Consider the following 21,114-nt stretch of genomic DNA (forward strand, 5'->3'; position numbering starts at 1 on the left):
ATCTCCCTGCATTGCAGCATTTGCAAGCTTTCTAATGCTGCACCAGTTTAGCCTGCTGCTTTGGTGCCCTTCCTCCTGTGGTGCCATGGCCTAGGGGCCTCGGCCTAAATCCGGCCCTGCACATTGTACCTATAACAGACAAGACAAATAACATTGGGGGCTTGTTCACACTATGAGCGCTTTGAAATTATTTTAAGCGCTAGTTTTTAAAAAAGTGCTTTAAAAGCGCTTGTGCAATGAAAGTCGATGTGAGTGTTCTCACATGAGTGATGAGCTTTCTTTCCAATCACAAACGTGGGTCCTGCACCATTTTCAGAACGTTCGCACTTTAGTGGAAGGTATAGGAAAATCGCTAAGCAATCGGATGAGCTTTTTTGAGTGCGCTTTTCAGCACAAAGTACATTTAAAGAGATTCAGTTCCAGGTCAAATTAACTTCCTGCTTGCAGAAAATGTGGGTATGTGGGGGGACACATACCTGCCTAATCTACACTAGGGACATAAATATCTCTTGGTTGAATCTGCCAATCACTAGATTTTGGATAGTAATTTTAAAATTTTTAGTTTTGATTTTATTTATTTTGGTTTCAAGCTTTCATTAAACTCTAGACCTTTGCTTGACACATTTTGGTAAGTAACAGGAAAAAGGTTATAAATTGCTTTTTGCACAGAAATCCTGGGAAAATTGACTGTCAGGAAGGCTACCCACGTATTCTAAACAAATATTTGGGTAGGCTACCCTGAGCGGGATCAAACTCTGCTTGAAGAAAGCTGGGCCTTGCATGAGCACAGCACTTGCCTGAAACTCTTCATAACTTTACAGCGAGATGTGATTAAAGCTAGGATTCTGCAGTTAACATTTGTTCCTACATAACTTTATCTTGGGTGTACTTTGGTAAAGTCCAAACCTATAAATACTTAGTTGTAAATATAACCGTGCCAAGTTTTGGGGAGTATGCCTATAAATGGCAAATCCATCACCAAGGTAAAGTCTGCCTGCGGACCTATAAAACGAACTGGCCAAACTGTTATCTTGGCCTACAATTGCCTGGAAAAATTCACTTAGGATGGATTCAGCTGAGCATTGGGCAAGATTTATGGCAAGATTTCCCAGTGGTGACTGGGAGGGTTTTTCATTCATCCCTTGGCATGAAAACCTTCAACCCCTGTGGCTGCTGAATCTGAGCAACAGTCATTGGATTCAGACCAGCAGATGATGATGTTGATCTGAATCATCTCTGCATATGTCTGTTATATGCAAGTTTCTTGTGTAAGGGAACTGCCTTGTATTGCTGCTAGAGCACTTTTTGAAAATGTGGTTCCCGTGAATCTTTCTACTGATCTATAGTTCTCACCCAGTCATATCGTCTCGTACATCGGTTAGTGCTGAGATTGGAGGCGCTTGGTAGAACTTGCAGATAAAAGGCAGTGATAAGCTGTGAATGTGACCTGATCTGCAGATTATGGTCTGTGGTTTTTGCAGTGTGGCTGCAGGAAGTGAAAGTGGAAGTAGCAGCTGCTGTTAACTTCCTATGCACAGCTGTACTTAACCCTAACCTGCTAGGTGTGACATCTTCACCAGGGTGCCCGCCACTCCTGCAGTTATAGTGGTCTTCCTATGCACAGCTGTACTGCACCCTAACCTGCTAGGTGTGACCTCTTTACCAGGGCGCCCGCCACTCCTGCAGTTATAGTAGTCTTCCTATGCACAGCTGTACTGAACCCTAACCTGCTAGGTGTGTCCTCTTTACCAGGGCGCCCGCCACTCCTGCAGTTATAGTGGTCTTCCTATGCACAGCTGTACTGAACCTAACCTGCAAGGTGTGACCTGTTTACCAGGGTGCCTGCCACTACTGCAGTTATAGTGGTCTTCCTGTAGAATAGCGCTGGTCTACACATCATGGAAATCCATTTTGTCTATTAAATAGCCCCCCGATTTCCCCCCCTGCATACATTACCTGATCCGGCCGGCGCGACTCCCCCTGACTCCCCCGGTCTCCGCTGTCTCTTCTCCACTCTGGGATCCAACTTTACTTCCTGCCGGGGGAAGTTTAAACAGTAGGGGGCGCTCTACTGTTTAAACTTCCTGCTGGGACAGGAAGTGAAGCCGGTCCGGAACCCAGCGGAGACCAGGGGACTCGCGCCGGCTGGAGCAGGTAATGTATTGCGTTGGGCATTCCATCGACGCACTCCCGACCTGCTGGTGATCGAGCAAAATCTTCCACACGGATTGATCGATGAACTATCTATTTAGGGTGGAAATCGCTCGTTCTGTCAGCATTTGCGCAACAATTTCACAGCAGATTCAATCAGTGATCGAATGTGCTGTATATCGGCGGGAAAATCCTTCGGTGTATGGGCCCCTATAGTGTGTACCCAGCATAATGCCTAGTATACACCATACAATTTTCTGTAAGATTTCCTGTTAGATTATTTTCTGTAGAGACTGGTCATTATCTCTGCTGCATTGTCTTCTGGTCATCTCCTGCTGAATAGAGCAATGCCTAATTGCTCGGTAGATGGTTAGATAATTTCCAACATGTTGAAAATGTATCTATCTGGCAGGTAAATCTAATGCTGGATACACACGGTGCGTTCACGCACTCTATTTCCCGCTCGATTCCGTCGATTCGTTTATTTCCAACATGTCCGACTTGGATTTCGATGGATCGTTAGGTCGATTCGGCATACTTTGCATGTGAATCGACCTAACGATCCATCGAAATCCAAATCGGACATGTTGGAAATAAACGAATCGAGCGGGAAATCGAGTGCGGGAACGCACAGTGTGGATCCAGCATAATGCTGGGCATACACGGCTCGATTCCCTGCTCAATTCTTTTATCTACCGTTTGTTTTTCTTATCTTTTACCATTGTCCTCCATGCAGAATCGAGCGCGGAAACAATTGACGTGTCGGAAATTATGTATTGAGCCATCTAAATGGATTAGAATCGAGCCATGTATTCCCAGCATAACAGAAAATCACAGAAAATGTAACAAATTGTATGGTGTACTAGCATAAAACAAAAAGTAAAAAAAAAAAAAAAAAACTTGCCTGGGAGGGATTTGACTTGTGCAGGGCAGTGAGATCTGCTATAGTTGTGTAATCGGCCTTCAGGCTCTAACACCAAAAATCGCAACGCAGTCTCATTTTGCATTTCACATTTTGCTGTTTTTGTTTTTTTTGTCTTTTTGTTTTTCTCCTATTTTGCTGTCAAAGTAGGTAGTAGAAATCTAACAGAATCAACAGGTTTTGGACTAACCTATCTCCTCATGGGGGTTCTCGGGGGTTTTCTTCATTTTCAAAAGCACTTTGTGAATGGCAGTTGCTCAGTCTAACTGCTAAAGTGAGCAGGGAGGCTGGCCAGCATCTTTGTAGAAATCCTCTTCAACGAGTGTCTTTATGAAGAATGGAGGCCATGCTGAGTATCCACATGAAGAGATGGACTAGACCAAAACCTGTCAGTAATGTCAGATTCTACTACCTACTGTAAGTGACAACGAGATGGGAGGAAAATCGTTTATGGCACGTTTTTTAATCTGGAAGAAACATACGAATGTGTTTACATTTTAAATTTTACCATTTTTGGTGATTTAGTTGTCCTTTTAAATGTTTCTTTACATGTGCCTAACAGAAATCTGTTTGCCACCCTGACTGCTTGCATTGTATACATTGCTGCATGTAAAGTCAGTGGTATAGCAATGGTGGATGCAACGTTTGACTGCTCCATGGCCTCTGGACCAGAGGGGCCCTCCCTTAACCACTGTATCGGCTTTTCGGTGGTGCTGTGCTGGCAATGATCACATCTATGCTTTGAATAGTGGTAATCCTTAAAGTGAACCGGAGACGAAGCCCCCTCATGTATTTTACCATATATATCAGTGGGAACATTAGAGAAAACACCTACCCTGCTCTCTGTTTCATCCTTCACTGCTCAGCCTGCTTGTTATCAGCCCTGATAAAATCCCCCACTGAGCATTCAGTCTGGCTTTGCTCAGGAATCATTATAGCAGAGCCAGAAGGGGGCAGGCTTGGGCTTGAAAAGACATCAGAGAAGACAGACTCAGCTAGAATTCCTGAGCAAAGCCAGACTGAATGCTCAGTCAGGGATTTTATCAGGGCTGATAACAAGCAGGCTGAGCAGTGAATCCTCTGGTTCCCTTTAAACTGTATCCCTCCTCTGCTTATACCTCTCATACTGTGGATGTCCTTGGCAGGTTTTGTTGCAACATATGATGTATAGATTTGGGTGTAGGGGGGAGTGCAGGCAAGCAATGTAAAACTTGTACTGGGGTCCAAAGCTCCTTGGCTACACCACTGACACCAAGCATGTCGGACTGCAATCAATGTAGATGGGAGTATCCTAAACTGAGCAGGGGAAGAGATTGCCTTTTAGCTGTCTGTTGATCGGTGGCATAGCAGTAGATGTGGTTTGTGTGCACTGGGGCCCACCAGGAGACTTCTTTCAACCAGCTGTATTAGCTTTTCATGCTAGTGATCGCCTCGGTTTTGAACAGTCCCCCCCCCCCCCCCCCCCAATTATAAATTAAGCACATAGGTTCTGCCCACTGGTGCACAACAGTACTTCTGTGCACTGTCCATTGTCTTATGCTCTGTTCCCAGTCCCTGTGATCCCTGGTAGAAAAGTGTCTTTTGGAGAACCATCAAACAAGAGGGTTATGGAGGCTGCCATGTTTCCTTTTTTAAAGCCGATGGGTACCGATTTAAAAATAAAAGTCAGATACTCACGGAGAGGGAAGACTCTGTCCTATAGAGACTTCCCTCTCCTCTCCCGGTGCCCGCTCAGGATCCCCGTAGCAGTATTCGACCAGTTCGGTCAAATACTGCCACGTCCACCGCCGAAGGGAGGTTTCGGGTGCTCTCGGACTACCGAAGACGGGCCGCTCCATACTGCGCGAGCGCCCTCTATGACGTGCGTAGTATGGAGCGGCCCGTCTTCGGGGGCCAGAGTGCTCCCGAAGACTTCCGAAGTCCCCCGCGGCGGGGGATTTGAACGGAGGATCCTGAGGGCACCGAGAGAGGAGAGGGAAGGCTCATTAGGACCGAGCCTTCCCTCTCCTTAGGTGAGTAAAAAAATAAGATAATCGGTACCCATTCACTTTTATACAATACCAGTTGCCTGGCTATCCTGCTGAGCCTCTGCCTCTAATACTTTTAGCTACAAACCCTGAACAAGCAGATCAGGTGTTCTTTGGGCTGGTGCACACCCGAGCGGTTCTGGAGCGTTTTTAAAAATGCCTGCAGGGGGAAAACCGCTTGGCTAATGACAGTGAATGGGCTGGTGCACACCAGAGCGGCTCGTTTTCCAAACGCAAACTGCATCATTTATTAGATTTCTGAGGCGTTTCTGCCTCAATGTTAATGTATAGGAAAGTGGAGAATCGCTCTGAAGAACGCTACATCAGAGAGCGGTTTTCCAGGCGTTTTTGTTACAATAAAGCTGTTACTGAACAGCTTCTGTAACAATATATGAAATCTGCTACCAAACGCTCCAAAACTGCTAGGTATGTTTAGAAAACCTCTATAAACATGCCTAGAATCGCTCTGAAATCTGCTTCAAAAACCTCCAGAGTTTTCCAGATCTGCTGGCGGTTTTTGGTGTGCACTGGGCCTTTCTGACATTCTCCTCAGATCTGAGAAGATTACCTGCATGGTTGTGGTTTCTGAAGATTCAGGCACTACTGCAGCCAAGTAGACCAGCAGGGCTGCCAGGAAACTGGTATTGTTTTTAAAAGGAAATAAATATGGCAGCCTCTAATCTTCTCACTTCAGATGCCTTTTAAATAGGAAGAAAAACAAGTTTGCTTTCCTAAAACAGAAAGAATTTGCGATAATTCAGGTTGGAGTGAGCTCGAGATGTCTCCCAGGCACCACTGCTGAATATATGCAAATTAACCATTGTTACCCTTAGAAGCTAAACACACCTCCAGAACCGCTGGAATGCAATGATGTGTCAGCTTGTTAATATGTACAGAGCCATAATAATCCAACATGCATACAGACTGTTTCGGATTGTTTGATCCTCATCAGTGCATGGCATGGATTAATTTGGCTCTATGGAGTAGGGCTTGTAAGCTGACACATCATTGCATTCCAGCGGTTCTGGAGGTGTGTTTAGCTTCTAAGGGTACAATGGTTAATTTGCATATATTCAGCAGTGATGCACTGGGAGACATCTCAAGCTCACTCCAACCTGAATCATCGCAAATTCTTTGTTTTAGGAAAGCAAACTTTTGTTGTTCTTAACATCTTAGTAAGGGGGCTTTTAGGACCATTGTAGTCCCTTACACACCCAAATGAGTTCTGGGTCACCATGAGCTGGCTGGTTAGTCTGTGCCTAAATAGGAAGAGACAGGCTTTTGGTGTCTGCCCCACTCATGCCCCTTTCCTTCCCTGTTCAAATCTCGATCTGCCCCACTAAGCTCACTCCCAAGTGTTACAAGCAGGCATTTTGCTACTGAAGCGCTGACTCTAGAAGCTCTTCTGGGGTCAGCACCATTTTTGATATGGAGATGCTGTGTTTTGAAAAGTAGCAGCAGCCTATCGGCACAATCGAAGGACATCAAAAGTTGGTAGTCTGCAGGGGGTGAGTATTGTGTAAATGGCTTTATTTTACATGTAATGTTTGGTTTCCTTTAAAGGGGAGCTTCAGCCTAAACAAACATACTGTCATTAAGTTACATTAGTTATGTTAATTAAAATGGGTAATATAATCTCTCACCCACCCTGTTTTTAAAAGAACAGGCAAATGGTGGTGGTTTCATGGGGGCAGCCATCTTTTTTTTTGGTTGAAAGGAGGTGACAGTAAGCATGAGACACAGTTCCAACTATCCTGTGTCCTAATCACTCCTCCCAGCTACACACACTAGGCTTCACATCTCCAATTCAAAATTTGAAAATTTGCACCAAAACAGAGTGAGAACATCAGAAATCCCATCATGCTTTGCACAGCCTCAGAGAAAAAATGCCTGGGCAGATTTCTTTGATGGGGTGGAGCTTGGCTTCTGTGCAGCTAAAAATGAGGCTTGGGTGAGAAAAAAAAGTTCTGATGCTGTGAAACTGATAAAGACTCACCAAGCTTTCTCAGTGCTGCTGAGTAGATTTTTAGTCTGGATAATTGAAGGTAAAGAGGTGCCCTGGTTGAAATAAAAGCATCTAAAAACAGCTTAAAATCGAGGAAATAATGAGGTGGCTTACCTCAATAACGAAATCCTTGTATATGACAAAAGATTTTTATTTAGCACAGGCAACGCGTTTCGCGGGTCCAAGCCCACTTCATCAGGCCAATAAAAGTGCCAAATGAACAAGTAGATATGGCAAAGGGAGCCTCTCTATTTTTTTTTTTTTCCTGCCAGGTGCTGAGACACCCCCACTACACTATATATATTTAAGTCTGGATGTTCACTTAAGCCTGATTCTGCACATTTGTTGTAAAGCAGCGATCACTGCTGAGATACTAATTACAGAGCTACTCAACTCTGGTTCTGCGAATAATTGGATAGAAGCCGTTACATTTTTGGAAAGAATCGAATTTCCAGTCTTAAGTTGCGTTTTAATTGTAACAGCTGAGGCAGCTGCTATGTTTTATTTGCAATGCAATCAGAAAAAGGAGTCATTGAATATGTTGAAACTTGTGGCACTGACTAGAATGCTGGCCATGCATGTGGGATCCCTTATCAGACGCTTGTAACAGCGGGGAGGATGTCACAACTTGTACGTCTAAAGTGTCTGGAAATAAACTTTTACTTATTAGAGATGAATAACTTGGAAGCTGTAAAAGGGAAAAAAACGCAGGAGTACTTAGAGGAAAAAAAGAACCAACAAAGCTGTGATTTGTGACAAAGGAAGCAGACAAGTGCCTCCCAGCACCAAGATTTTCCACCTTTGCTGCAAATCACGGCTTTTGCAATGGCTGCGATAAGCAAGGAAGCTAAACCAAGGCGCCTGATTAGTGGCGGTGACCGCATCGCAGGTGCCAGGCCTTTCAGAAATGCTAACTGCAGCGGAATCCTGCAGTAGAATATCACTAACTGTAGCGGCAGTCCCCTGTGCCTTCTATGTATGCAAATAACTTTATCTTGGACTAAAACCTCTTAGTATACTATACAGGGGAGCAGTGTGTATGTACTGTCTACTACTTTCACTGGGGCGGTGGTGTTGGTCATTGTGTGTGTGTGTGTGTGTGTGTGTGTGTGTGTGTGTGTGTGTCTGTCCCTGCTATTGAATGTTCTGGATTAATAAGTGTTGATGTCATGGTATCTTTCAGCAGGATGGCTCCCCCCTGGTATCTTATGCTCTTGGTGACCCTCGTCGGGGCATGGGAATGTCCTGATGGGACGGTTTGTGGTGAGCATACGGTCTGTTGCATGCTGCCAAATGGTGAGGTCTATGGCTGCTGTCCCCAGGATGAGGTAAGAATGTTACATAGCTATGTATGGTGTTGTAGTAACAGCTTTACAATAGCATTCATGTCATTCTCCTGTCCCTTCCAGGTTCTGTCTCGCCCTCTTCCCATGATTACCTTAGACCTCCCATGCACTGTGCATGCCGGCTGTCCAGACGAGTATTCCTGTGTGAGCACTCCGGAGGGGACGTCTGCATGCTGCCCTCTGGACCAGGTACAGCACAGCTTGGCAACTCTGACGGGACTGGGATGAGAAATACTGGGCTGTATTCTGTAACCAATAGATATTCAGCATGCCTCAGTAGTACTCAGAGAGCTCAAACATGCAAATAGGCCCAGTGCACACCAAAACCGCTAGTAGATCCCCAAATGCTAGCGGTTTTTGAAGCAGATTCAGAGCGATTCTAGGCATTTATAGAGGTTTTCTAAACATGCTTAGCGTTTTTGGAGCATTTTTGTGTAGTAGATTTCATATATTGTTACAGTAAAGCTGTTACTGAGCAGCTTCTGTAACAAACGCCTGGAAAACCGCTCTGATCTAGCGTTTTCCAGTGCAGTTCACGTTTTTCCAATACTTAGAGGCAGAAACGCTTCTGCAAACCTCAAACCGCTGGTGTGCACCATCCCATTGAAATACATTAGACAAGTGTTTTCACAGGCGGATGCGGTTGGCGGATCGCTGCTAAAACCGCTCGGTGTGCACTGCGCCATACAGATGGTCCAACAGCTGCAAATAATTGAATTGATGCAAATATAAAGTTATATAAAACTATCAACTCTGACTTATCGAATTGACCTCCATAAATGGTTAATTTAGAAATCGTTACTAATCGGACAGTAATAAAGCGTTGACCGTGTTACAAGTTTCTTATAAGTTGTATTACAGGCAGAATTCCCTCTTCTCAAGCAGATTGTCCACACTGTTAAAAGTTCTAAGAACAAACTTATTTTTTTCTTTTTTTTGGGGGGGGGGAGGGGGTGTTAAAGGGACCCACAGGTGAGATGGATATGCTGTCATATTTAAATTGCCTGGCAGTCCTGTTGATCGTTTGGCATAAGTAGTGTCTGAGGTTTTACTGGATTAACCATATGCTTGTTCCAGGGTTTAGACGGGAGTCAGACCAAATGTTCTGCTCAATGCTTGTTCAGGGTCTGTGGCTAATGGTATTAGAGACACAGGATCAGGGCGTCTACCAGGCAACTGGAATTGTTTAAAAGGAAATATGGCAGCCTCCATATCTGTCACCTTGGCTTCCCTCTAATGGATGTAGCATGTCCTCTCATGCAGCTGTCAGCCCCTGTGCAGTTAATGCTACTGAAACTATTTCTGAATGTAGAGGACTGTGCAGCGAAAGCTTGAACTGGACATTACATTGCTATGCAAGATGCCTCCTCCAAATACCCCATACCGATGGCGTAATGTTGGGCCAGTAGGCGACTATACTGTCAAATCAGGACTTGGGAGGCGGGGTTTTTGTGTGCTAGTGTAGCTACTTGTATACAGGTGATTAGCCATATAACTCATGCCAGACTCTAGTTCCACTTACTAAAAACTACTTTTTCAGGCTTGCATAAATCCTGTAATTAGAGCGGACCTGAACTCAGAACTTCCTCACTGCTCTAAAAATGCACAACAGCATAACTTTTAAAAGGAAAACCTTTTTGTTACAACTTATACAAATCCTAAAATCTGCACTTTCTACTTCCTGCTTTCACGGAAGCAGACATATTAAAGGGAACCAGAGAGGAACCTTCATTAAAAATACAAAAAGCTTTTATACATACCTGGGGCTTCTTCCAGCCCCAGAAGCCTGGATCGCTCCCACGCCGCCATCTTCCGCCTCCTCTATTGCCGGTACCGGGTCCTGTCACTTCCGGCAGATGCGGCCAATTGTCCGCATCACAGGGGGCTCCCTCCATACCCGTACGCATGAGGCTGCGCAGTATGCAGCCTCACGCGTACCTATATAGAGGGAGCCCCCTGTGATGCGGACAATTGGCCGCATCTGCCGGCCGACTGGCGGTAATGACGGGACCCGGAAGCGGCGGATCCAGGCAGCGGAGGATGGCGACGTGGGAGCGATCCGTGCACAGGAGGAAGCCTCAGGTATGTATAACAGCTTTCCCCCAACGTCTCTGGTTCCCTTTAACATCCTGTGCTTTCAAATGAGCTTATCTGCCGTGGCAGTCAGGTGACACGGAGAGATCAAATTACAGTTTGATTAGACACAAATGAGGAGGAATTAGACAGGCTAAACTCTTTAAATGCATACAGGGTGCTTTTATTTGTCTTCCATCAGTCCTGTGCAAGAGTTCGGGTCCACTTCAGACCTGAATTGTAAACTCACCAGCTCTTGAAGTAAATGAGACAAGTCCTGTAGTGGAACAAAGTAGGTCAGAGCCACTTCACTTACTGACACGCTACTGGCAGCAGCACCTACTCATTCTAGACAGAATAACCGGATTAACCACTTGTGCCTATCTTTCCTCTGTGCCAACAGTTCTGGCAAAAGGACATAGACCTGCCGGCACTACAAGTGAGCACAACTCAGCCAGTGGATTAGCACAAAACCTCAACAAATCAGTTTGTTTCCACATATTCGCAGGCATGTGGGTAAGCCCCTCTGCCAGTGGCAAGCCTACTCTCACTGGTCTCCATTCATAAAACTTTTTTTTTTTTATTCATGGACGTTAAAAATAATGCTTTTGATATTTTAGACTCCATGTTCAAACGGGAACCTAGAGGGGGTGGGGGAGGGGTGGGGAGGGGGGTTTAGTTGAACAGCTGCAGGGGAAGCCTTTTTTTTTTTTTTTTTTTTTTTGTCTCACAGCCTGGGGGGTTAGAAAAGCTGGCACCTCCCAAGAAGCCTGTTCAACCTATCAAAACCTGATAATCAGGACTTTCAGGAGGCAATGTTTTATTGGCTCTGCTCCTGCCAGTCATAGCTCATCCCTCTGCTTGTTTGAGTCACCGCTGGCCTCCCACAGTCTCCGCTCTGATTTCACCACACCAGAGCTGCCGGTAATGTTTCTGGGCATTACTGCATGTTGTAGTCTTCATGAATTGACATTTACTGACGTGTGAGGTAGTTGCCCCACAAGTCAGTAATTTACCTCACTGTTTGGGAATTTCAGCTTTTCATGCAGTAGCGGTCTTCATGAATTGACATTTTCCTAAGTGGTTGGTAAAGTCAGCTGTTGTCTGCATTTCCGTATGCGGTAATGCTTTATAAATCGAGGCCATAGTGGGTAATATATGAATAGTTCCTCCAGTTGCAGTGAATGGGGAAAACATCAAGTTAGTCTCAACCAGACTCTGCAAAGGCATCTGACAACCAGAGCCTTTATTTTAAAATTAGACTTTTGCCAAATGCAGAATGTCTGTGCACAATGTTGCTTGTATGTTGAGGGAATGCTTGTGCATACCTATGAAGTTGCAGCTGGGAGACTTGGGCGCAGGATACAGCCAATATACGGCTTATCCTGCTCCTGCATAAGTCCTGGCGGAGTTATTTACTATTCCCCCTCCAGGTTCATGTGGATAGTGCAGTGGTCTCCCCAGAATTTTTTTTCCAGCTGGGTGGCATGAAATAGTAGCCGGGTGATATGAGAGAATGCAGGGCCTGTGCTCCTGTGTGCAACTCTGTTTAGAACAGAGTAGGAGATGAGCTGATGACAGCCGGGTGCTCACCAAAACTAGCTGGGTGGAGCACCCGGCTAAAAGAGCCTGGGGGAGAACACTGTAGTGGGGAATGATGTAATTCAGCTTCCAGCTATTGCTGGCGGCCAAATTAGTGTTTTCAAAGTAACTTAAAGAGGAACTCCACTTAATAATTGTAAAAATGAAGCACTTATTACATTTTATGTATAAATGATTTAGTCAGTGTTTGCCCATTGTAAAATCTTTTAAATCCCTGATTTACATTCTGACATTTATCACGTGGTGACATTTTTACTGCTGGCAGGTGATGTAGCTGCTGCTTGCTTTTTTGGCATTTGGAGACAGCTGTAAACAGCTATTTCCCACAATGCAACAAGGTTCACAGACAGGAAACTGCCAGGAGTACTGCGGTCCTCAGTTTCTTGTGGGAGGGGTTTCACCACAATACCAGGCATACAGCGCCCCCTGATGGTCTGTTTGTGAAAAGTAATAGATTTCTCATGTAAAAGGGGGTATCAGCTACTGGTTGGGATAAAGTTCAATTCTTGGTCGGAGTTTTCTCTTTAAGCTTCATCTTCTGACACCAAAGTTACTCCCTGTGTGCCGCTGAAGCCGTAATTCCTATTAGTCTATGGTGGTGCCGGCTGCGCCCAAATCTCCTGCGCTGTTACAGCGCCCAATGCATGTGTGTAATGGGAAGAAAGCTTTTTACTAACCTTCCTTGGTGTGTAAGTGTTGTCCATAGGAGCCCTTCCAGTGACTACCACAGAAGTATGCTTGTTGGCATTGTCGGCCTGAAGCCGCAGATTCTGACTCTTGTCTCTAACACCCCTTAGGGAATATCCTGCCAAGATGGCCATCACTGCTGCCCCACCGGCTCTCAGTGTTCTGAGGACGGCCACTCCTGCCTCCCAGGTGAGATGTCCTACTTGTGTGCTGGCAGGTGAGTGTTTTATCTCCCCATGCAATATTCATTCATGCAAATCTGTCTTACAGCCATCAATCAGTCAGCAGTAATCTGCCCGGATGGATCCTCAGAATGCCCAAATGATGCCACCTGCTGCCAAATGTCTGATCAGAGCTGGGGATGCTGCCCACTCCAGCAGGTAAGGCCCTCTGGAATGTTACCTCCAATTCCAACATTATTCATTCTAAAATGGAACATTTTATGTTCAGACATTTTTAGGTTTCCTTTTGGGTTCTCTCAACTCTGATTTTACTTGTAAGAAAACCAACTGAATGGCAAGGTGTGATAATGAAACTGTTCACTTGACCAAAGAAAACTAAACTACTGCATATGATTCCAATGGGTTCAGTCTGTAATTGTACATGAAAGCCACTCTTCTGTACCTTCTTGGAATGGCTCAGAACATGAGTAATTCATTACTACCCCTTCCCCTCACCTGTATCTCCAGATAGGTTAATTTTTGTTTTTTAATATTCCGTTGCCTCGCCAACAGTGATCAGTGAGAATATCTAAACCAACCCAATGCCAAGCATGTGATTTTATAGCCCTAGTATGGATTTTGCATTGCACACCTGCTCTGCTTGCTAAAATAAAAATACCTGGCTGGCCCCTCCAAGCTTATTAGAGAAACAGCCACCCAACCTGCTTTACAGTTCCCATCACCAACTTTAAGTGACCATAAAGAGGCAGCAGAAGAATCTCCTCTGAGACAATCTCCTCTTTGTGACCAGCACTGCAGCTAAGGCCTCTTCCGCAGGAGCTGAAGGTGGTGAATCCAGCCTGTCAGCTGCTCCTGTCTATGGGCCGGGCACTTGCTCATGCTTGGCATTGGTGGGTGAGGCACCAACCCCATGTAGTTGCATCTGAGTATGGTGGTTGCTGTACTCAACACACAAGTGTTTGCATTACACTTGTGTGGACCTTATTTGTTGACTTTCATTTGATGTGCGGCAAATACATTTTCAGACATTTAGGCCTCGTTCACATCATGTGTGCATTTCGGCAGCTCGTATAGTATGTGACATGTAAGAGCGGTGGATATGCATAGACTGCACTTCTGTCGTTGCATGATGCGCTATCACACTGCTGCAGGCTCTTTTTCCCCCTTCTGTTGGCCATGCACAGCGCTGACCCCTTTACTCTAGTGAATGGCATCAGCGGTGTGCAATGTTCTCATCGCATGGCCACTTTACTTTAATGTGAATAAGCCCTAAGACGACTTGCACACGATTGTAAACCCTGCCTTTATGGGAAATGGCTTATTTCAGGGTGAGGAGGGATACGCGTAACTGAACGCACTAGAAAGGGTTTCTGCATGGAGTGGCGCTGCTTTTCGCACGTAAATACATGCAGCAGTGATTTGTTACACATTATGCAGCAGTACGTTCTATCTATATCCATCAGTCGGAGCTCTCTGTAATGGTGTATCGCACACTGCCCTGCAATGCTGTAATCCTTTCAGCACCGCCAGTGTGCGCAAGCTCTTAACCTGCATATTTACAAGGATTAGATGGAGTTCTTGAAATAACTGGCTGAAGGGAGGTGTTAGAATGGTGGCCTGCTGCAGTGTCTGTGTGCTCACCCTGAGCAAGGGCCATTTCTTGTATGATCTATTGTTTGTACAATACCAAAAATCAGTAACCCTTCGCACACTCGCATGCAAATGTGCAAACAAATGCATTCACAGATTCACTCATCTAGGCACCACTGTTATCCCTGCAGCTAAATTAAGGCCTGGTGCACACCAAAAACCGCTAGCAGATCCGCAAAATGCTAGCAGATTTTGAAACGCTTTCTTTCATTTTTCTATGGCGTTTTGCGGATTGCTGCTGCGGTTTTCAGTATAGTAGATTTCATATATTGTTACAGTAAAGCTGTTACTGAACAGCTTCTGTAACAAAACCGCTCTGAACAGCCGTTTTTCAGAGCGGTTTGCGTTTTTCCTATACTTTGAGGCAGAAACGCATCCGAAATCCCAAAAATGCCTCACCCAGGCATTTTTCGTTTCTGCAAAACGCCTCCCGCTCTGCTGTGCACCACCCCATTGAGATCCATTGACCAAGCGTATCCACAGCCGCAAGCGGCTGCAGAAACGCTGAAAAAGCCGCTCGGTGTGCACCAGCCCTAAAAGCTGGGGTCTTAGTTCACAAAGGAATGCATTCTTTTGCTTGGTCACCTACACTGTGCAGATGTACCCAGGTAAATGTAGGTTTTTTTTGTTACTGACCCCTGTGGCTAGGGTTTTAATTCGGTGCACTCCCCCCTTCCCCTGTATGTGTTTGTCAGCAAGCAGACAGCTTATGCTGGTGTATGTGCATGGTGCACATGGACACATAACGTTAGCTCCCTTGTGCGATTGGTAAGATGCACTATCTGTCCCAGGAGAGGACGTCAGGATGTGTGCTCCTAATTCATTGATAGGTTTGATGCAATGAATGTGTTTGCATGTTTGCACTATGCATGTTACAGAGCTAGAGTTAGGACACCTATGTTTACCTGGGTACTTCTGCGCAGTATAGGTGACTAAGCATAAGAATGCATTCTTCTGTGAACTAAAACCCCGGCTTGTAACTTAGCTGTAGGGATAACAGTTGTGCCTGGATGAGTGAATCTGTGAATGCATTTGTTTGAACATTTGCATGTGAGCAAAGGGTTACTTTTTTTTTTGCTATTCTGGCCACACCCCCTTTAGCACCTCCCTTTCCTTAACCCTCCTGGCGGTTTGTCAAAATCCGCCAGGGGGCAGCAAATGCGTGTTTTTGTTTTTTTTTAATTTTTTTTCTTCATGTAGCGAGACGAGGTCTCGCTACATGATAGCCGCTTCTCAGCGGCTTCCCCCCAGCCCCTCCGATCGCCGCCGGCGATCGGAGATCAAGTGATCCCGTTCAAAGAACGTGATCTCCTGGAGGGCTTCCCCCGTCGCCATGGCGGGATGACGTCACCGACATCGTGACGTCAAAGGGGACTCCGATCCACCCCACAGCGCTGCCTGGCACTGATTGGCCAGGCAGCGCACGGGGTCTGGGGGGGTTTGCGGCGACGCGTGTAGCAGCAGCGATCGGGCACTGCACGCAGCTAGCAAAAAAAAAATTATGCAAATCGGCCCAGCGGGGCCTGAGCGGTGCCTCCCGGCAGCATAGCCCATGCTCAGCACGGGCTTACCGCCAGGGAGGTTAAAGGGGTTCTTTCGCGAAAAGTAGGCAGTTAAAAAATGTGACAGATGACAGGTTTTGGGCCAGTCCATCTTTTTAAGGGGGATTCTCAGGGCTTTCTTTTAAACAGCATTTCCTGAACAGTTGCAAAATCTAACTGACCTAATAGTGTGCAAGTGATTAGGGAGGCCGGCTGGTATCTTGCTATTTTGGCAGTTAAACTGCTGTTCAGGAAATGCTGTTAAAAACAAAAGGCCCGAGAATCCCCCTTAAAAAGATGGGACTGGCCCAAAACCTGTCATCTGTCACATTTTTTTTTTTTTTAACTGCCTACTTTTTTCGCGAAATAACCCCTTTAAATGACTTCAAGGGAACCTTAACTGAACGGGGGGTAAAGAGTTTTACTTACCTGGGGCTATTACCAGCCCCCTGCAGCAGTCCTGTGCCCTCGGCACCGCTCTGGAATCCTCTGGTCCCCCGCTGTCACTTAGTTTCGTTTTTGACGACTCACCAGTCGCCGGCCGCCATGCGTATTATTGGACGCATTCACCAATGCAATTAGCGCTATTGCGGACCGCCAACGCGTACAAAAATACGCATTGCCGCATTCCGCACGCGTAGATATGCGGCAACGCGTATTTTTGGACGCGTTGCGGTCCGCAATAGCGCTAATTGCATTGGTGAATGCGTCCAATAATACGCATGGCGGCTGGCGACTGGTGAGTCGTCAAAAACTAAACTAAGTGACAGCGGGGGACCAGAGGATTCCAGAGCGGTGCCGAGGGCACAGGACTGCTGCAGGGGGCTGGTAATAGCCCCAGGTAAGTAAAACTTGTTACCCCCCGTTCAGTTAAGGTTCCCTTTAAGGCCTCCTTTCTACAGACCGCTGATGGGCAGTGAAATGCCTCTCAAACTCTCTACTGCTCACTGCTGCCTAGTGACTGCTTGTTACTGCATGATAACTGCTTACTTCTGCCTGGTAACTGCTTGCTGAGCACACAGCTCAACAGTTCATGGAAAGGAGGCCTAAATGTCCTAACTAGAGGCCATGTGCCTGGATTTTTTTTTCTTTGTACAATAGTCACATTTCATTATAACCCCCACTTGAAGGATAGTCACTGAAGTCTGTTAATTGCTGCTGCATAAAAATGGAAGAATCCGATGTAGCTGTTGTATGTTGACTTGTTGCTGTGGTTTTAGGCTATATGCTGTAGTGATCACGCTCACTGCTGCCCACATGACACAAAGTGTGACTTGGAACATGGAAGCTGCGTCTCTGGTAACAGCAGAGTTCCTATGTCCAAGAAGTTTCCTGCCAAAACCAAGCTGCTTGTTTCTGGTAAGTGCTGTGCCGCCTTAAGTCTATTAATATCTGCCTTAAAGTGGACCCAAATTAAAAATACAAGATTTCAGAAATAAAATCTATTTTCTAACTTATAATAATAATAATAAATAGCAGCCTTTTTTCAGCTGCATGATGAGAAATATAAAATATTTTACATTTATTGGAGGAACCCCTCCCTTCCATTCATATTGCTGGGACAGAATCCGGCAGACTGGTGGAGGAGATAAAAAACAAAACACAGGCTGCTACTGATGTCACAGGGGAGGTGATCTCAGCTTGTGTGAGATTTCACAAAGACCACGCCCCTGTGAGGGAGGGTAGCTGATGACAGACACACCCATGATCTAAAACCTTCTACTAAGCTCAGAAGTAATGGCTGCCACCTGTATAACCCTAGTTATGGAAAGGGAAGGGTGAAAAGCATGCACTGAAATGCTCATAGGCATGAAGGAGTGTTTATTTATCTTTGTATGTGTCAGAGCGGTGCAACTAAATATTTTCAATTAAAGTTTGGTTTGGGTCCCGCTTTAAATTGTATTGTGAGCATTCTTTGCCTGAAGTGGATGCATTGCCATGAAACGCACAACAAGTAATTTCTGTAACTCTCAATCCCACAGTTCTCCTGACTGCAGAGAAGCTCCACCGAACAAACTGCAGTGATGGCTCCACCTGTCCTGATGGCAGCACCTGCTGTGACCTGGGTGATCGCACGTTCGGATGCTGCCCAATGATAGCTGTAAGTAGCCTCTCAACTTCAAAGCCTGCAAATGTAATGACCTGAAAAGTCATTCTGTGTAATATTTGGGGCCTGAGCCCACTAACGCAGTTGTGTTCACTTTTCAGCATCTGTAACATTGATATGTGTTTCTGAAAAGCAGATACCACTGCGTTCGTGGGCTCAGGCCCTCATAAATCTGTTGGTGCACACAAGGGACTTGCAGCTTCTCCATAGCCCTGAGCTATGGGCTGAGGTGTGCCTGTGCACCCTATTAATCAGTCTGTATTCCCCATAGTGGTAACGAGCTCGTATGGGAAAACTGTCAGGTTTCACAGGATTATGCAAGGCACCGCGTCTGTTGGACAAGGGGACAAGTACTTTCTAAGTGGGCATGTTTAGCAACCAGACTGCTAGTTAATCTGCTCCAGTTTACATCTTGTATTAAATTAGAACTTTTTTTACATGGGTTTTGTAGAGGACCTTTTGGTCTGTTCATGCATTTGCTTTCAATAGAAAACTTTTTTTTTTTTTTTTTTTTATAGATTTGGAGTCTAGAAATTGGACAATACCAGGGCTGTGGAGTCGGGGCAATTTTGGGTGCCTGGAGTCAGTGAAAAAAATACTCAGACTCCTAATTTAAACTGTAATTAAAATAGAAAATGTGATGTATTTCTCAGAATAGTCATCATAAAAAATGTATACATACAGTAATAGCTGTGCTTAGTCCACAAAAATAAACCAATCAAAATTAGTTACTTGTGCTGCTTCAATTAAGCATTTTTCCCCTGATGCTGTGCAAAGCATGATGGGATTGCTGATCTCCTGTTTTGGGTTTTTTTTTTGGGGGGGGGGGTTGTTTTTTTATACTTGAGATTTGAAGCCTAGGGCATGCAGCTGGGAGGGATGATCAGGACACAGGCCAGTTGGAACTGTCTCATGCTCCTCGTCACCACCTTTCAACCAAAAAGATGGCTGCCCCATGAAATCACAAAGGCAAATGCCTGTTCTTTTAAAACTGAGGGATAAGAATTAAAATGGATAGATAATAATCTAACATAACTTAATGAGTATGTTTAGGCTGAAGTTCCCCTTTAAACAAAGTTACTTGCAATCCACGTTTTTACTGTACTAGCCCTCTAGAAAAATAACTTTTTCTGTACTGTAGGCTGTCTGCTGTGGAGACCACATCCACTGCTGCCCTGCTGGGACCAATTGTGATCTTACTGAACAGAAGTGTGTTTCCGGGGATTCCAAGATCAACATGTTCACAAAGACTCCAGCTTTACGAGAGGAAGGTAACAGATGGGCCTGGACCATTCCTGCTTCTGTGTATGAGCAGATGTTTCCCACTAATGGCTTTCAGGAGAACCTATGTCTGTGGCAGGTGCTATAGTACCATGACCTGGCAATGGGTTGCTTGGACATGGAATGGCAGGAGCATACCATCTTGCACATAGCATGTGACCTGATTGCAGTAGATTCCTGGGCTGCCAGCTGCTGCTTAGGGAATGTTTTCTTATCTGAGCAGTCGGTCACCAGTCCTAGCCATAGGGGCCAGGAGTATACCAGTCTGCTGCAGCCAAGCTGGAAATGTTTGCACATGCTTGGTGGTGTGTGAGACTTTGCACTTAGGTTTATGTACAGCGCTGCATACTTATGGATAGTTTATAAGGGGTTTCTGGGGCGTACCTGAGAAAGGGCACCTGGAAAAGAGCGCAGGGGATTGCCGCTAGTAGAATATTGCTAAAATTTGCTACTGTATTCCAATAGTCAAATATCAGTTAAGATTACCAATATTTTGCTATGGCTAAACATAACACTCCACTACTGATAACCTACCTTCACTACCAATGAATCCTGGGGACATCTTGCTGTACAGAGGGCAATAAATTCTGATGGAGTTTTTAGGGACCAGATCAAGTTCTTTAAACAGCATTATATTTAAGGCGTGTGCACATGCAGTACTTTAGCAAATGACAGTTCCGTCAGACCCTCCCGCTGGGCGGACGTTCTGCCAACAGTAGCACAGGTGTACAGTCTGTCGGCAGACTAATAAGACTGAGCAGATCTATCAACAGTCTTATCAGTCTGCCGACAGCTTGTACACCTGTGCTACTGTCAGCAGATCGTCCGCACAGCAGGAGGGTCTGACGGACCCGTCGTTTACTAAAGTACAGCGTGTGTATGCGCCTTTACAGGGATTCACTGTTCAGCAGGGGCATGGAAGTCTCCAGTTCGGGGGGGCAGGTTTTGGTGGGCAGAAAATGGCCTTTTTTTTTTTTTTTTTTTTTTTTTTTTTTTCTGCAGCTGCCTAATGCCTGACAAAATGGTTAATTGGTTTGGTTACCTTGTGGCCTTTAACCAATCTTGTGTACTCTCCCTGTCATTAGTACTGTAAAGTGCTCTATATGAAAGGTTCTTCTTATATTGAGATCTATGTATGCAATTGCTTTCATGCTATTGTGTATGCTTAGTCACAAGATAACACTATTCCTTGTTATGTATTGTTACTATTCTATGGATTTTTCCTGGTTTTGTTCTCTAGCCATGTAAAATGTGGTGATGCACAACTAAAGCCCTTCTTATGGTTTGCTGACCAGTGCAGTGTAGCTCACATCTGCCTACAATATTGTCATAATTTCCTCTCCAGCCACAGTGCAATGTGATGCGACTTCAGAATGTCCTGGATCAGAAACCTGCTGCCGCTTGGCCTCTGGAGAGTGGGGATGCTGTCCATTTGCAAGTGTACGTGAGTTTTTTACGAGATGTGGATCTGTCCCTAGTGCATGGGAGCTGTACGAGATGTGGATCTGTCCCTAGTGCATGGGAGCTGTACGAGATGTGG

The 21,114-nt window shown here is 45.4% G+C and overlaps 1 protein-coding gene across 2 annotated transcripts in view; it reads left to right on the forward strand.

Moving 5' to 3' along the window:
* Positions 1 to 21,114, forward strand: part of LOC137541304 (progranulin-like) — a 58,159-nt gene that overhangs the window by 13,664 nt on the left and 23,381 nt on the right. The window contains exons 2-9 of one of the 2 annotated variants that reach the window (XM_068262547.1): positions 8,289 to 8,433; positions 8,515 to 8,640; positions 12,924 to 13,002; positions 13,084 to 13,193; positions 17,407 to 17,545; positions 18,169 to 18,287; positions 19,435 to 19,564; positions 20,920 to 21,014. In XM_068262547.1, the coding sequence (XP_068118648.1) occupies positions 8,293 to 8,433; positions 8,515 to 8,640; positions 12,924 to 13,002; positions 13,084 to 13,193; positions 17,407 to 17,545; positions 18,169 to 18,287; positions 19,435 to 19,564; positions 20,920 to 21,014 (939 nt within the window). In that variant the 5' untranslated portion in view covers positions 8,289 to 8,292. The remainder of the gene's footprint in view (positions 1 to 8,288; positions 8,434 to 8,514; positions 8,641 to 12,923; positions 13,003 to 13,083; positions 13,194 to 17,406; positions 17,546 to 18,168; positions 18,288 to 19,434; positions 19,565 to 20,919; positions 21,015 to 21,114) is intronic. The other variant, XM_068262548.1, reaches the window with a different exon arrangement.

Source organism: Hyperolius riggenbachi, chromosome 12 (genome assembly GCF_040937935.1).
Source record: "Hyperolius riggenbachi isolate aHypRig1 chromosome 12, aHypRig1.pri, whole genome shotgun sequence".
Lineage (NCBI taxonomy): Eukaryota > Metazoa > Chordata > Amphibia > Anura > Hyperoliidae > Hyperolius > Hyperolius riggenbachi.